At 36.5% G+C, this 17,227-nt stretch overlaps 1 protein-coding gene across 1 annotated transcript in view; it reads left to right on the forward strand.

Annotated features, from left to right (window-relative positions):
* The window catches only part of MnM (myomesin and myosin binding protein), a 42,618-nt gene extending 26,022 nt beyond the window's left edge, over positions 1-16,596 (forward strand). The window contains exons 4-9 of the mRNA XM_069830458.1: positions 1,244-1,466; positions 3,861-4,148; positions 5,967-6,094; positions 8,340-8,512; positions 10,841-11,379; positions 14,131-16,596. Of these exons, the coding sequence (XP_069686559.1) occupies positions 1,244-1,466; positions 3,861-4,148; positions 5,967-6,094; positions 8,340-8,512; positions 10,841-11,379; positions 14,131-16,487 (3,708 nt within the window). The 3' untranslated portion in view covers positions 16,488-16,596. The remainder of the gene's footprint in view (positions 1-1,243; positions 1,467-3,860; positions 4,149-5,966; positions 6,095-8,339; positions 8,513-10,840; positions 11,380-14,130) is intronic.
* The last annotated feature ends 631 nt before the right edge of the window (positions 16,597-17,227 follow it).

Genomic DNA, 17,227 nt, shown 5'->3' on the forward strand with positions numbered 1-17,227 from the left:
AGCAATGATTTACGTTTGACAATGAGAACACTGAATAAGTATTATAATACATATGCAGCTTTTGAAGCTGTAAGCAAGGAGCGAAGCAAGCAACAATTTGATGAGGCGGAAAATTTTTCCGAAAAATAAAGGGGAAAATTTTCCAATTCAGATAATTTTCATTCTCACATCATTATTCTGAATACTATACAAACTATCCTTTCAGGGGGGAAAGAAGATCATTAATAAATTAGACATCTGCAATAAACACTTTTAACACTTGCATCGCTAATATTTTATTCAATAAACAACTTTTTTTAAGTTTCCCGTGTTAATAATAGAACAGTACATCCACCTACGCAGAACAGATCACTAACACCAATCACGACTACAGCAATATAGAAACAGACATGGAAATTCTACACATTAAACTGAAAAGACAGAAAATAAACACAATAGAGGAATAAAAAATATTGACATACCAAAAAAAAAAAAAAACATGCGCATCATATTCCCAACACTCAATTAAATTTCAGAACGCACACATTTTTCGACACAACACACAACACTACCGAACATAGACATACCCCTCCCCACCAAAGATACCAGCAGAAGAAACCGGAAACAAGTGCAGAACCTCAGTAGAGATCTGAAGAAGGCGGAAAGAAAGCCAAAACTAGTCATTAATTAAGGTAAAATTACCTTAGTAGTTTCATGATTAACAGAAGAAAGTTAAAAAGAGTTGTTTATTTAACAAATTTTACAAAGCATCAACAATGAATTATATTAAATGAAAGCAAGAAGAACGACAAATGCACTTCTCTTTAAGCTTAACAACTTTACATTTAAAGGTTAATTTTTGGTCCTATAGAATATATCTGTTATGGTAACAATGATTCGCTTCGGCGCCGGGGAACATACCCATAACAATCATTGTTACCATAACAGATATATTCTGTAGGACCAAAAATTAATCTTTACGTAGATTCTTCGCCTAACAGTGCATATTACTGTAGAATCCCGGCCACCAAGTCACTCAATTGAGTGCGCTCCTTGTATAATGTCAGTTAACTTAATTTACGTCAACATATATGTCGAACTTGGAGTCAGGCCACAAAGGGAAATACACTAGAGGAGAGGGATTCGATCCGGTATTCTGGATTGAACTTCGGCGTAGCCCAGTGATTAGAGCACTTTGTACGGGTTCGATTCTCGACGCCGAAGCGAATTTTTCTTCTCTAATAATCAACTTTACATGTTACAGGCCGAATTTCTTGTACACTACCACGGCATCCCCACGCCCAAGGTGTCATGGTACAAAGATGGCTTCGAGATCTTCAGCAGCCGGCGCATGCGCGTGACGGTGGAGAGCGACAGGAGTTCCCTCGTCATATTTCAGGCGGCGTTCTCGGACGAGGGCGAGTACAAATGCACAGCGACGAATCGCGCGGGTCACAAAATATCCAGGGCTAAGCTGAGGCTCGAAGGTGAAGTCCTGCATCTCTCCTTTCGTTCTTCTTCTTCTTCTTCTTCTTCTTCTTCTTCCTCTTCTTAAGATTTTTACATTATTATTTATTGACAACTTATTTATTATTTTCTGTTTATCTTTCTTTTTTATTTCTTCCATTTTCTGTATTTTTTCTCTCTCGCTCTGTTTTCCCTCTCTCTTTCTGTTTATTCTTTTTTCTTCCTTCCTTTCTATTTTCTCTCTTTCCATCCTGTACCATTGTTTCTTTTTATGTCTTTACCGTTTTATGTTTCTTTCAGTTCATTTTGTTTTCTCTTTCATCTCCATACAGATTTCCTGGTTTAATTCAATCATTCTGTTTTATTTTATACTTCTATATCCCTAGTCGTCCTTTTTGTCTCTTTATCAGTTTTCTTTCTCATTATAACAAATAAATGAGACAATATTGAGATGCTGTAACAGCTGATTTCAGACATTTAACAGGAACATACATTTTCGGCATCTTTCGTACAGAAAAATTTGTTTTATGCATGTCGTCTGCCCATCTGCTTGCATACAGCAATTTTTCCTACACTATTGGAATAAGTTTGTTACATTTAGTACATATACATAACCGTAAGTAACGTTATTAAACTTTAAATTGGCATAATCGGGTCCCGGCATAGCTCAGTTGGTTAGAGAGCACCCAGCGCGCACAGCTGAGAGGTCTTGGGTTCGATTCCCGGTGCCGGTACGAATTTTTCTCGTACTTAATGGTATAAAAACAAACTGACTAGTCATACTAGTCGTGTAAAATGTAATGAGGTGGGCGAGACCTCATTCATATTCGATACATTTCTCACACTAGTTTATTAAACCTTGTCGGACTGTAAAGAAAACTACTATCGCAATGACCATATTTTTATATGTTGTACAACATTATGGTATTGTGAAATTTTGGTTAAATTTAATTTTCCTACCAATTATTTTCCTACCTATTGTATCTTATAGGATACATTGTCAAATTTAAGGGTTAAGGTTATTCTTTGAGATAATTCAAATAAAAAAATAATACAATTTTGCTCATTTTTTCCTTCCTTTTCGAGATAAAAACTGTTTTATATGAAACATTTCATTGTGTTTTTTGGGAAAGCAATTGATTTAATTCCCAATATGCTCAGTCAATTTAAGAGAGCCGTGTATTATGATAATGAATGATTTTAAAGAATTTTAGTTTTGTCCTCTAAATGTGCAGAAATTTTATCCTAACAAATGTAACTTTTCGTTTTGGAAAGAAATTTTACAATGTTACATTTGTTCAGATGAAATACTACTGCCTATAAATTTTGCCAGAGACTATATTGAATTGTAAACCGAGAAGCATCAAATCAAAACCTATCATTGTTTTTCTTTAAGTGGAACGCTTAAGTGGACACCTATTAGGAAAAAATATTCTTTAGCGTTTCAGTAACACTCTATGCGCATCATGCTTCTTAAAAAGAGCGCGCCGATGTAACCCGCAACACACCAATATTGGAAAAATAAATTAATTTTGAATATCATCACATATGTATTACATTCAACATACATATTAATGGCTTGGCAGCGAATACCGTATTTATTTATTTACTTATTTATTTTTTATTTATTTGTTTATTTATTTATTTGTTTGTTTATTTATTTATATTTATTTATTTATATTCATTCATTCATTTATTTATTCATTTAGTTATTTATTTATTTACTTATTTATTTATCTATTTATTTATTTACTTATTTATTTATTTATCATTTATTTATGTTTTATTTATTTATTTATTTATTTGTTTGTTTATTTATTTGTTTATTTATTTATTTATATTTATTCATTCATTCGTTTATTTATTTATTTATTTTTATTCATTCATTCATTTATTCATTTAGTTATTTATTTATTTATTTGCTTATTTATTTATTTATTTACTTATTTATTTATTTATCTATTTATTTATTTATCTATTTATTTTTTATCTATTTATTTATTTATGATACTCACCACCAACTATTTAAACGTTCTAACCAATTAGGCCTATAGGGATTCTACGAATCCTCTACTATCTTCTTTACATTTCAGAGCTATAAGGCACAATGAAATGAAAAAAGGATGCGTTCATCTTCTTAGTAACGTTCCCATAACTACCATATTAATTCTTTTCCTTTTACAGTGACATCAAAAACTGTTTCCTTACATTTCTATTGTACCTTGTTTTTTTACTATACCATGCAGGCTTTGCTTAATCGTAAGTTTTAGTTGCCATGGTAATATTTTACACTGCATAGGTACAATCATAACATAGTTAAAAAATGCAAGGAAAAAATTTATGATGTCACTTTAGTTTCATCACTATTAATTCGTACTGAATAAATCGAGTGTCGAATGTTTTCTCGGTTCCAGCGCCGCCGCGAATTCGTATACCGCGGCAGTATGAGGACGGGCTGCTCTTCGAGAAAGACGAGGTCATCCGCCTTAAAGTGTCGGTAGCAGGGCGTCCCCTACCTCGGGCCACGTGGCATCATGACGGAGATCTCATCCCTTTCGGGGGCCGCTACGAGGTCACCAACACGGACCGCTTCTCGGCTTTGCGCATCTCCGAGGCTCGAAGAGCGGACCGCGGCGAGTACCAGGTCCGGGCCACCAGCCGACTCGGCGAGGATCTCGTCTCCTTCCTCGTCACCGTCACAGGTGATGACATTATTATTATTATTATTATTATTATTATTATTATTATTATTATTATTATTATTATTATTATTATCAACATTTTATTGAACATCACACGTTTTACTAGGTGACCTTTTGTATGTGGATCATAAACAGCGGCGATGCGATCTTATGTTGTTACTCTGTGGAAAAGAAATAGACATAGTCTATCGGTCTTACTAATAAAAACTCTATATACAGACGTTTAACTGTCTTATACTTACACAATGAGTAGCTCGTTTATAAGTAGCGTGTAAATTCCTTACTAATAATCATGTGTAACAGTATAACTGTTAACGCAGCTACATCATAGTTTCGTCATCACTTCATTACAAAAGGTAATAGAATATCTGAGATTCTCCATTGCATCCGGTAGAGCGTTCTAGTGTGCTGTGTTAAGTATCGATAGTACAACTGGCTCTGATCGATTACACACTATATTTTGGTCAAAGAGTACAAGCTACAGCAATATTATTCTACTTATTTTATGCTCTTTGGTGTGTTCTTCTGTGGTTACATCTATCATCATAAAATGACAGTCGATACGAACAGCTGTTAGAGGGGCGGCCATTTTCTCTCTATATACAACGTTTAAACAAGGGGTTTCGTGTATATAACTACTGCAAAGCAATTTCCATTGTATAGTTACAGATTGTTTATACATCCAACACTCATGCATGGTTTATTAGTAATGTTTTCTGTCTCAACTCCGCATAAGTCTCGTATAAGAACTGTACACGGTTATTAGTAAGACCGTATGACTATAGGGTCTCCATAAAGTCTTCAACATACGTGGGTTAAGAGCAGCACATGCAGCAAAAATTCTTTGACAGAGATGTTCCACATCTCGAATTTTTTCTGCCTACACCTCAGCTATCACAGTCCTCCAAGGTCTGGTGACCTTGGTGGCCATTCCACAGGGCCCTTCTCTCAATCCAGTGTCCGGGAAACATTCATTCATTTCATCCATTCATTTATTTTATTCCATAGATCTTACATGAGGAATGAAGCTTTAAGATGTGGAAACAAGTCAAATTTTTTTTTTAATATTACAATTACAATTTTTACAAATTTTTACAGTTTTACGATTTAATAATTTTCTACAATTTTTACAATTTTTTCATCCAGCCAGTGCCGAACGAAACCTGCATAATGAGGTGGGGCCCCATCTTGCATAAATCACTCTGGATAGCCGATACCATGAAATTCTGGTACCATTTCATCGCCTAACATCCTGAGATAATGTTCTCCAGTGACTGTTGAGTCAAAGAAGAATTTGACCAATAAACTTATTGTCCCATAAACCACACCATACCATCACTTTTGGAGAGCTTTGACTTTTACTGTCGATGTACCAGTTTTGGTTTGCTTGTGACCAATACCTCAAATTTTGTTCGTTGACCTTCCCATACTTAAAAATTTGCCTCGTCTGAGAACATCACTGTTTCCAGAAAAGATGGATTTACTGTTATTTGGCGCAGGAACCATTCACACATCTCAACTCAACTCAAAATAGTCATTTTCCTATGACTCCAGACTTTATGGACATCCTGTAGATTAAGAGAGCGATCGTATTGCATAGGTGACGTAACAGCGGCGCGCTGTGTATTAGCACAAGCAACTGTCGTTCCACAAATAGAATGGTCGGGTAATATATTGTGTTACCTGCGTGTTACTCTGTATATCTCCACGAAAACTGTGGGTGTGATGCTTGAGATATTAAGCAGTGTTCGTACGGCTTGACTTTTACTGTTACTCCACTATAATTGAAGGAAGGGATTTCTTTTGTGTGCCCACCAGATCGGCCGATGCCTCCAGGACGAGCCAAGGTGGTGACGATCATGGGTCGATCTGTGACTCTGTCGTGGACAGAGCCCGACGATGATGGAGGCTGCAAGATCGGGAACTACATCGTCGAGTATTACAGGGTAAAGCCATTGTTGTCACCGTAACTGACACCATAAGTATTAAATTTAACATAGACGTGTGCATGGGTGGTACAGGTGATGTACATGCTCAATGGATATAGTCCAGGTCAGCTTACTTAATACCGTACGGGTGAAACCCAACCAATTTTCCCCCTGTTACTACATATGTTAGTGGATTATAAGTGATTTTCTAGCTCTCAGGCTGAATTTTCTTTTACCAACTTCGTTTCGAATTTCGGGTACTGACAAATACTACAACTGGCAGTTATTTTCTGTTATGTTGACAGCAATAACTTCGCTTTGCAGTAAAGTAAGCTGATGAAAATGCAAGTACCTAGACTTGTGAATTAATAATTAATTAGTAATACTGAGTATTAATATTAATATCAATACACAATTCAGTTCTGTTTCGTTGTGATTCCAATTCAACTCTATATTCAGATAAGTACAATTAAATAAGAAATAGCTTATAGACCTATTTCGTATGAAATATGCACGTAAATATATTTGACATTTTAATGAAATTCTTTCGTGTTAGATTTTTATTAAAATGTCCAGGAGAGAAGATAGCATGGTAGCGACTTCTTGAAGAAAGAAAGTGCTTGTAAATATTTTAAGTAAGCTATACATTTTAAAGTCGTGTTCTGTTTACGGGATGCTTACTAATCATTTCACGTGTTCAGACTACATTTTTAGGTTAGGTCTCGTGAACCATAAACTGTTTATTTAAAGCAATGAATTTCATGTTACCAGATAAAATAAATTTTAATATTAGATCATACTAATCCATTATTATTATTATTATTATTATTTTTATTATTATTATTATTATTATTATTATTATTATTATTATTATTATTATTATTATTATTATTATTATTTCAGTATGTAGCATTGTGATTTTTTTCTTCTTTGGTGATAACTGGTATTAGTTGGCAACACTGAAGAGAAGGCGAAATTAGACTTTTAGGAACTAGACCTACACTTACATGATCCTCACTATACATTATATGAAGGGTTCAGAGCCACAGTGGACCAAGCGCCATTTATTAAAAACGGAGAAAGCAAGGGTTACAGTTAAGTGAATACCATAGTTTAATAAATATTGACATATAATTTAATTTTAATGTGCATACATTATACTACTTGTTATATGTTTCATTAAATATAGCACCAAATGAAACAATACATAATAATTATATTCCTCCCCCCCCCCAAAAAAAAAGTTCGTTCAGAATAATAAAATAATATCTTTAAGTGCACACCTCTACTCCCTCTTACTTATCTGTCCGATTCCACAGTCTTTCTCGGTATGATAACTTAAATACTCGGTCACAATATGATAACACGCTAGAAATACCACTGCACACATCATCTCTTTATTCTTCATCTTTCACTGTTGCTACTTCTCGTCACTGGAATTCTCTGCCGCCTGAAGTCAAGGGCTGCCGAACTTTAATTTCCTTTAAATGTAAATTAGAAAAATATCTCATGATGAGTTGCCAGACCTAACGCGTTGCAACTATTTAATGGAATGTGTCCCACTGTATTTATTATTTTTGTTTCTTATTTTTATTATCTAAATCGTGTTTATTTATCACTTAACGCCAATATGTATCCCACTGTGTTGTTGTTTTTTATTATTAAGCTATTTTTTGTGTACATTTTATTCAATTGTCGGTTTCTGGTTTAATGATGTAAATCTTAGTTAATTCTAATCTAATACTAATATGTAAACTAATGTGTTTATTTTTATTTTTACTGTGTACATTTTTTTATTGAATTATCTGCTTCTGTTTTTATGTGATTCGTATTTGATTCTAACAACATTAATATGTATTTCACTATGTTTATTTTAATTTTATGAGGTAAATTTTATGTAACTACCTCTTTTGATCTCATTATGTACCTAAATTGTATCAGTATGTAATTACTTAATTCCGATCCAGTTTTATGTTCAACTGTGTAAGCAAGTTTGAATCCTGGTTGAGTGTAAGAGAAGGCCTTACGGCCTTAACTTTGCCAGGTTAAATAAAGCCATTATTATTATTATTATTATTATTATTATTACTATTATTATTATTATTATTATTATTGTTATTATTATACTTCAGATAATAGTCTCAGAGTTATAAAATTATTATGTATTTTACTATGGTTAGAAGTTGTATGATATATTGAATAATAATACATTTATTACCGAACTATTTAAGAGGCTAAATTATTGTGATCTGTTTGCCGTCAGCTCGGCTGGAACGTGTGGCTGAAAGCTGCCACATGCAGACAGCTGAAAACGACCCTAGGTGATCTCATCGAGGGCTCGGAGTACAAGTTCCGCGTGAAAGCAGAAAACCCGTACGGCGTGAGTGATCCCAGCCTGGAGTCAGAAGTCGTGTTCATCCCTGATCCCAAGCGAGGGTGAGTGTAACAGTTCGTTACTGATACTTGACAATAGTTATAACATCTAATGAACCTTTCTTTTTTGCAATTTATTCTGAAGCATACGTGGAGTATTATTTAAGATCTGAATATGTCAGCGGAAATGCCTGTTATTATTCGATTGAGAAGCATTTATCATCCAGTCTGCTTTCAACACAGCTGAAAGTTAGAATTTATAAAACAGTTATATTACCGGTTGCTCTGTATAGTTCTGAAACTTGAACTCTCACTTTGAGGAAGGAACAGAGGTTAAGGGTGTTTGAGAATAAGGTGTTTAGGAAAATATTTAGGACTAAGAGAGATGAAGTTACAAGAGAATAGAGAAAGTTACACAACGCAGAACTGGACGCATTGTATTCTTCACCTGACATAATTAGGAATATTAAATCTAGACGTTTGAAATAAGCAGGGCATGTAGCACACGTATGGGCGAATCCAGAAATGCATGTAGAGTGTTAGTTGGGAGGCCGGAGAGAAAAAGATCTTTGGGGAGGCCGACACGTAAATGAAAGGATAATAGTCTATTAAAATGGAGTTGAGGGAGGTGGGATATGATGATAGAGACTGGATTAATCTTGCTCAGGATAGGGACCGATGATGGCGGGCTTATGTGAGGGCGGCAATGAACCTCCGAGTTCCTTAAAAGCCATTTGTAAGTAGGCTAGATGTTAGCGACTTCCAATAGGCGGCCGACGAGACACAAGTGGCCCGTCAATGTTTAGTTCTGGCCCAAATAGTAAACAATAGTGAACAGAAAAAGTTAAATGATTGGTAATGAGAAATAAGATTGTTTCTAAAATAAGAAATTGGATGGAAATCTTCCGATATTTATCCAAAACAATTACCGGCACAAGTGACTTGGTGGAGATTTTAACACTCTCACAAACAAATAATATTTCTGGAGAAGCAAAACAGATGCCTGACACAGAGCAAGATAACTTACAATTTGAAATGTACGATATTCCGAGTTAAGAAGAACTCAAAAGTCAATTAATGGTAGAGCCTATTACCGGTTTCAGGCATAATATGTGGATAATTTTTTCAAATTAGGAGAAACGTGCATTGTAGGCCCACTTTTTATCAACTTTCGCATTAAGCTATACAGCATTGGTTTTATGTCCCTTTCCTAATACTGTACATTGTACAAGCTATGTGGTAGGTAGGCGTTCTATGGCAACTGGTTATTTAATGGAATAGCCCCATACGCCCAATGCTTTTTTCTTAACTTGAAATCCTCTATACAGGAGAATAAAAGGAGAAAAGTGGAATACAAAGAAAACATGGGGAATATAAAGAGAGCAAGGGGAGTACAAGAAGAGCAAGGGGAATACATGGCAAACAAGTAGAAGGCAAAGCGATCAAGGGGAATACAAGGAGAACAAAGGAAATATATGGAAAACTAAGGAAATAAAAGGATAACTAGTGTAAGGCAAGGAGATCAAGGGGAATACAAAGAGAATAAAGCTATATATGAAAAATAAGGGGAATAAAAGGAGAACAAGTGGAAGACAAGGAGAACAAGAAAAATACAAGAAAGACATGGGGAATATAAGGAGAGCGAGGGTAACAAAGAAAATGCAAGGAGAGTAGAGGAAATATAATAATAACAATGGGAGTACATGGAAAACAAGGGGAACACAAAGAAAACAAGGGGAATACATAGAGAATGAGAATACAAGGAAAAGAAGTAAAATACAAGGAGAACAAGGAGAATAAAAGGAGAAGGGGAATAGAAAGCTAACAAGAGGAATACAAGAAGGAGGAAGAAGGGGGGAATACAAAGAAACAAGGAGAATACAAGAACAACAATGTGAATACAAGGAGAGGAAGTGAAATACAAGGAGAACAAGGAGAATAAAGGAAGAAGGGAAATAGAAGGATAACAAGAGGAATACATGAAGGAGGAAGAAGGGGGAATACAAAGAAACAAGGGGAATACAAGAACAACAATGTGAATACAAGGAGAAGAAGGAAAATACAAGGAGAACAAGGAGAATAAAGGGAGAAGGGAAATAGAAGGATAACAAGAGGAATACATGAAGGAGGAAGAAGGGGGGAATACAAAGAAACAAGGGGAATACAAGAACAACAATGTGAATACAAGGAGAAGAAGGAAAATACAAAGAGAACAAGGAGAATAAAGGAAAACAAGGGTCAGAGGAGGTTGCATGTCACTGTCAATTCCTACTCCGTAACTAGTGAGGAGAAAGACGTACAGTAGTTGTATGACAAAATTTCACACATCAAAATACAAAGCTATTGTTGGATCAATAAATCATAACAATTCACGTTGTGTTAATTTTGCAGATTGTTGGAACGGCCTGCGGGAGGGACTGGGAGTCGATCTGATATCCCACTGCCTGACCAACCAACAGCCACGAAACGGGAGCACCGACGCTCAAAGGACTCGCTAGTAGGCCGGGAAACGCCGGAGGTGAAGAGGAGGAAGGAGGTCGAGAGTAAAGAGCAGACCCCGGACAAGGAGAGCGAGGATAGGAAGAAGCTGAAGAGCGAGCTGCTGGAGAAGCTGGAATCGAAGCGACGAACTCTGGAGCGGGAAGCCACACCCGAGATGGCGAAGAGGCAGAAGGTGTCCGAAGCCCCTCAGAAGCCGCCCAGGACGGACATAGAGAAGAGCGTGAAGGGGACGCTCCAGTTCTCGGTGACGAAGCGCCGCGGCAGCTCCGGGGAGCGGGACTCCGGGGTGTCCGAGGAGAGCTACACGGAGAGCAAGCAGAGCTTCACGTCGCCGCTGATGCCCCGCGAGGACGACAGCCTGCTGCACGGCAGCTCGGAGCTGATGCTGGTGCTGCTGCCGCATACGGAGCAGGGCCAGGGCGACAGAGGTATTTACTGCATTGCTTTCATCCGTAATTCTTTCCTCATTTTCTCTATTACTTAATCCTTATTGTTAAAAATCTTTTCTTTACTGTATCCTTTGTATTTCTACCATCCCTTTTCACAATTATTAATATTATTTTTAAATATTTCCTCATTTTCTTTCTTATTTTCTCAGATGACTCTAATTTGTAAATTTTTCAGAATTATTAATTGCTATTTTTAATTGTTCTCCATTTCCTCTATTACTCAATCCTTAATTTTGTATATATTTTTCAACACTGTAGTATTTTTTTATTTGTACCCTCCCTTTTCAGAATTATTAATTTTTTATTTGTAATTATTCCCTCATTTTCTTTCTTCTTTTCTCAATTGACTCTAATTTGTAAATTTTTCAGAATTATTAATTGTTTTTTTAATTGTTCCTCCATTTCCTCTATTACTCAATCCTTAATTTTGCATATGTTTTTCAATACTGTAGTATTTTTTTTTATTTGTACCCTCCCTTTTCAGAATTATTAATTTTTTTATTTTTAATTATTCCCTCATTTTCTTTCTTCTTTTCTCAGTTGACTCTAATTTGTAAATTTTTCAGAATTATTAATTGCTATTTTTAATTGTTCCTCCATTTCCTCTATTACTCAATCCTTAATTTTGTATATGTTTTTCAATACTGTAGTATTTTTTTTATTTGTACCCTCCCTTTTCAGAGTTATTAATTTGTTATTTTTAAATATTTTCTCATTTTCTTTCTTCTTTTCTCAGTTGACTCTGATTTTTTAAATTTTCAGAATTATTAATTGCTATTATTAATTGTTCCCCAATTTCCTTCATTACTCAATCCTTAATTTTGTTTATAATTTTCATTATTGTAGTTTTTTTTATTTCTACTCTTCATTTTCAGAATTATTAATTTGTTATTTTTAAATCTTTTCTCATTTTCTTTCTCGTTTTTTCAGTTGACTCGAATTTGTACATTTCTCATATTGAATAAATACTGTTTTTAATTCTTCCCTCATATTCTTTCTTCTTTTCTTAGTTCACTCGAAGTAGTTTACTCGAATTTGTACATTTTTCATAATTATTAATTGCTAATTTTAATTCTTCCCTCATTTTCTTTCTTATTTTCTTAGTTCACTCGAATTTGTACATTTTCATAATTATTAATTGCTATTTTTAATTCTTCCACCATTTCCTCTATTACTCAATCCTTCATTTTGTTTATATTTTTCATTTTTGTAGTTTTTTTTATTTCTAACCTTTATTTTCAGAATTATTAATTTGTTATTTTAAAATTTTTCCTTATTTTCTTTCTTCTTTTCTCAGTTGACTGGAATTTGTACATTTTTCAAAATTATTAATTGCTATTTTTGGATAAATTTCAGAACACGGATTCCTTGCTTTCCCTCTTACTTCAAAATTCCAAGCTTGTGCACACAAAATAAATTATTGGCACTGAAAAGTGCCTTTTCGTAAGCATGATGATGCACATTTGACAAACGCAGACAAATCTGCTATTTTCAGTATTTTAAGATATAATTTTCAGTGAGGAATCCGCATACTGAAATTTTCTCCTATTTTTAATTCTTCCTTATTCTCTTTCTTCTTTTCTCAGTTGACTCTAATTTGTACATTTTTCAGAATTATTAATGGTTATTTTTAATTCTTCCCTCATTTTCTTTCTTCTTTTGGAATTTGTACACTTTTCAGAATTGAAAGTTTCAGAACCATAGTGGGCCAAGCGCCATTTACTAAACTTGTAGAAAACAAGAGTTAAAATGAAGTTCTTACCATAATTCAATGAAAACATACTTACTGGCTTTTAAGGAACCCGGAGGTTCATTGCCGCCCTCACATAAGCCCGCCATTGGTCCCTATCCTGAGCAAGATTAATCCAGTCTCTACCATCATATCCCACCTCCCTCAAATCCATTTTAATATTATCTTCGTATCTATATAACAAGTAAAATAAAGTATATACATTCAAACTAAATGATATGTCAATCTTCATTAAACTATGGTATTCACTTAGCTTTAACCCTTGCTTTCTCCGTTTTTAATAAATCACGCTTGGCCCACTATGGCACTGAACCCTTCAATTATTATTAATTTCCATTTTAAATTCTTCCGTTATTTTCTCTATTATTTAATCCTTTTTTTCATTACTCTATTCCTTTCATTTTTACCCTCCATTTTCAAAGAATTATTAATTGCTATTTTTAATAATATTCCTCTCTCATTTTCTTTCTTATTTTCTTAGTTGACTCGAATTTGTACATTTTTCAGAATTATTAATTGCTATGTTAAATTCTTCCGTGATTTTCTTTATTATTCAATCCTTTTTTTTTTCATTACTCTATTCCTTTCTTGTCTACCCTCCATTTTCAGAATTATTAATTGCTGTTTTTAATTCTCCCCTCAGTTTCTTTCTTATTTTCTCAGTTGACTCGAATTTGTACATTCTTAGTATAACAGTTTAAAAACACATTATTTAATAGTTATTTACGAGACAAGCTCGTTAAGATTCTCTTCCAGGCACGAGTGTAAAGTTTGTGAAACAAGGTGAAGCCGAGTTTCACAAACACACTAGAGCCAAAAAGATAACTTTGCGAATATGTGTCATACAGTGTTTTCTACAGTAGCACAAATTTACATTAAATAAATATTTCAATTTGGAGAAGTTATAAGATCACGATGTCACGACTGTCCATACTCAATATTTTTTAATAACAGTATTTTTTATATTCTACTGTTAACAGATCAGGACCGAAGTACAGATATGTTTGGGGATTCAGCTGTACCGCCTCCCATGTCCCTATCAGCTCCTGAACTCGGAGGAGGAGAGTCCTGGGTAACATCGCCATTGCGAAACGCTGTGAGTTCAACGGAGCTGTTACACGAGCAGGCCATGGCGAGATTCTATCAGGCCGTGGCTGCGGAGGAGGCAGAGAAGGCGAGACAGAGAAAGGAGAACTTGGAACGAAAATCTGCCGAGCCAGACAAGATCAAGCAAACGGAGGATATCGAGCCGAAGAAACAGCAGACGAAGACTCTTGAACCTCCTTCAAAACAAGAACTGACGTGGCACCAACGAAAGCAGAGGAAACTCCTAGACAGAAGAGATAGTTGGGAAACTGCCACTGCTATGAAGAGAGGATCTCCTCAGCCTGAACTTAATCTCAAATCCATCTTGAGCCGCAAAGAAGCAACGAAGCTGTCAACAGAAGAAGAAGAGGAAGCTGTGTTTGATAAAGTTCGTCAGAAGATTGCACAACCCGCCGAGGAGATCAAACCTCGCTCCATATTGCGTCACAGAGAAGAGAAAGAGATTACACCTCCCAAAGTGGAGGATATTGTAATAACTAAGGAAGAGAAAGAAGAACTGGACGATGAAATGCAGCTACAACTCGAAGAAGACTACTATCATGACGAGGAGTTGGAAGAAGAGGAATCTATTGAAGAAGAAAACAGTGAATTTGACGAAGAAGAGGAGCTGTACAAAAGCATGGAAGAGGAAGAGGGTACATATCATCCAGATAATTCACATATTAGACACGTTGACAGGTTTGCTGAAGAAGAGGAAGTGGAAACATATCATCCTCGAAATATGACTCCAACAGCTGTAAGCGTAGAGGAACATATAGCGAAAGTTCTGGAAAGGCAGGATACACCACGCCCAAGCAATGAACCACCAAGCTTTGTCCCAAAATCAATCCTCAAATATAACAGTAGGTTCCAAGAACAGCTAGACGCAATGGTAGAGAGGGGAAACGGGATACGGCTTGAAAGAAGTCCTCCGAAATCGTTCCGTGAGAGTTTACCAAAAGAGCTGATGCCATCGTTCATATCTGATAGAAGCCGTTCGCCATCTCCTCAGTCCCCAGCGTACAGTCCTGAAGTGCCTCAGGTAGAGGATGAGGAAGAAGAAGAACATGAGATGCAAACCAGGGAGAGATTTGAAGGGTATGAATTCCGGCATGCGGTTAGAACTTCAGAAGAACATGACACTCCGAAAGGCGATCAATACTTATCAGCATCAGAATCTATGAATTCTTCCATGGAATCAGCTGTTTCTACAGAGGATCTCGCAGTATCTCCTACACAGCCTACTTTCCAGACACCAGAACCTGTAGCACTTTCACCACAGCCTAGCTTCGAGTTAGAAGAAGTTGTGACTCCACCTCCACAATCCAGCTTCAAGACAGAAGAACCTGCTCCTCCACCAGTACAGATCAGCCCAAAAGTGGAAGAACTTCCAGCTCCAGCTGAACAAACAATAAGCCGTCCAGCGACGAAACCTCCTCCTGCAGAGCCAAAAATTTCAGCTGCAGAATCAGAGAGGCAGAAAAGGATGCTGTTGAGAAGGGCATCAATGGAGGAAGACAGAGAAGGAAGCAGAGCTGTGGCGGATCTATATGGTGACATTATTAAAGAATACGGTCGACCCAAAACGCCGATCAAGAGATACATGAACACGGCTGAAATGAAGGCAGCTGCGTACGCATCCAGAAGGCAGCAGAGGAGCTTGCCAACACCGGAACCTCCTCCAGCTCCAACACCGGAGCCGGAACCGGAGCCAGAGCCGGAACTTGAGGCTTTGAGCATAGAGGACCAAACCCTGATTACAGAAAAAAGCGCTTACGACAGGTACACCGCGCCTGTACAACGACCAACGACACCGCGAAGACAGTCCAGGACACCTGAACTCGTTCTTATTCGACAGTCCTCAAGAGATCGTTCAAGATCTCGTATGCCATCCACAGAAAGGTTTGCTGCGGAACTGTCCAAGCAATTTCCCGACGTGAAGCGGAGGTTCTCGCCAGAGCCGAGCGTAGAGGAACCGGTCAAAGAGAAGCCACGACCCGTGATCCTGCTCAAGCCGGAGGAGCCTCCCCCTCCGCAGCAGGACATGACGGAGAGGAAGTGGCGATCCGTCGTTGGCTACTTGGCAGATCTCGCTATGTTCCTAGTAGCCTGCTGGCTCTACGCATTCAAGGACGAGCGCCTCGCTATTCCAGTTCTCGCACTCATGGTCTTCCACCAAGTAATTGAGGCCGTCAGAAGAAGGATACCGAAGATGCCCCAGTTACCATGGAGACGAAACACCGAAAGCTAATGAAGACACTGCCCCGTTCCCGCTTTCCAACAAAAATGAAAACTGTGATTGTATGTGCTTCCTTGTTTGTAAATGTCGAGCTTCGAATAAACTATTTCTTTCCGTTGCACCGAAGTGTTTGTGTTAAATGCAGAAATTTTTCACAATCCCAACGTGGTCCAATACTTGAAAGCAGTTCACATCATTTGGATATCGAATAGGCTATAGCTACACCGTGTCCCAAAATTATCTTTACAACTTCAATTGTAAATAATAAAATAATTTAACGAGATATTGCAGTCCTGTTTTTACACTTAAAAGAGAATTTCTGAAACTTTTGTTTACCATCTGAATGCATCTTTATGTGTGCCTCCTTCGTTGCCCTTATGATATTAAGGCGAAAATCGATTTTCTTCCATATCCGCTCTAGTTTCTACCTCTTCAGTAATTGAAATGTCGTTGAACTAGTGATCTTGTCTCTAAGAACCAGGAAACACACCGTGTCTTGTCCTGTTGACTAGTCATTTTACACAAATGTAATCTCTCCCCTTCACCAAAGTAAACAATAATTTGAGAGAGTTTCTTTCAAATAAAAAAAATAACTGTGATAACTTGCTCCATTATTTTGTTATTTAGAGCTGACGTTGTAAATATAATTTGCTGACACCCTGTATATTTCTTTTCACTGTAACTTACGATACTCACGTTACCGTCAGTGATCGAATTAGATTAAAAAATCGCGAATTTAAATGCGACATAGA

The sequence above is a fragment of the Periplaneta americana genome, chromosome 7, assembly GCF_040183065.1.
Source record: "Periplaneta americana isolate PAMFEO1 chromosome 7, P.americana_PAMFEO1_priV1, whole genome shotgun sequence".
Classification (NCBI taxonomy): domain Eukaryota; kingdom Metazoa; phylum Arthropoda; class Insecta; order Blattodea; family Blattidae; genus Periplaneta; species Periplaneta americana.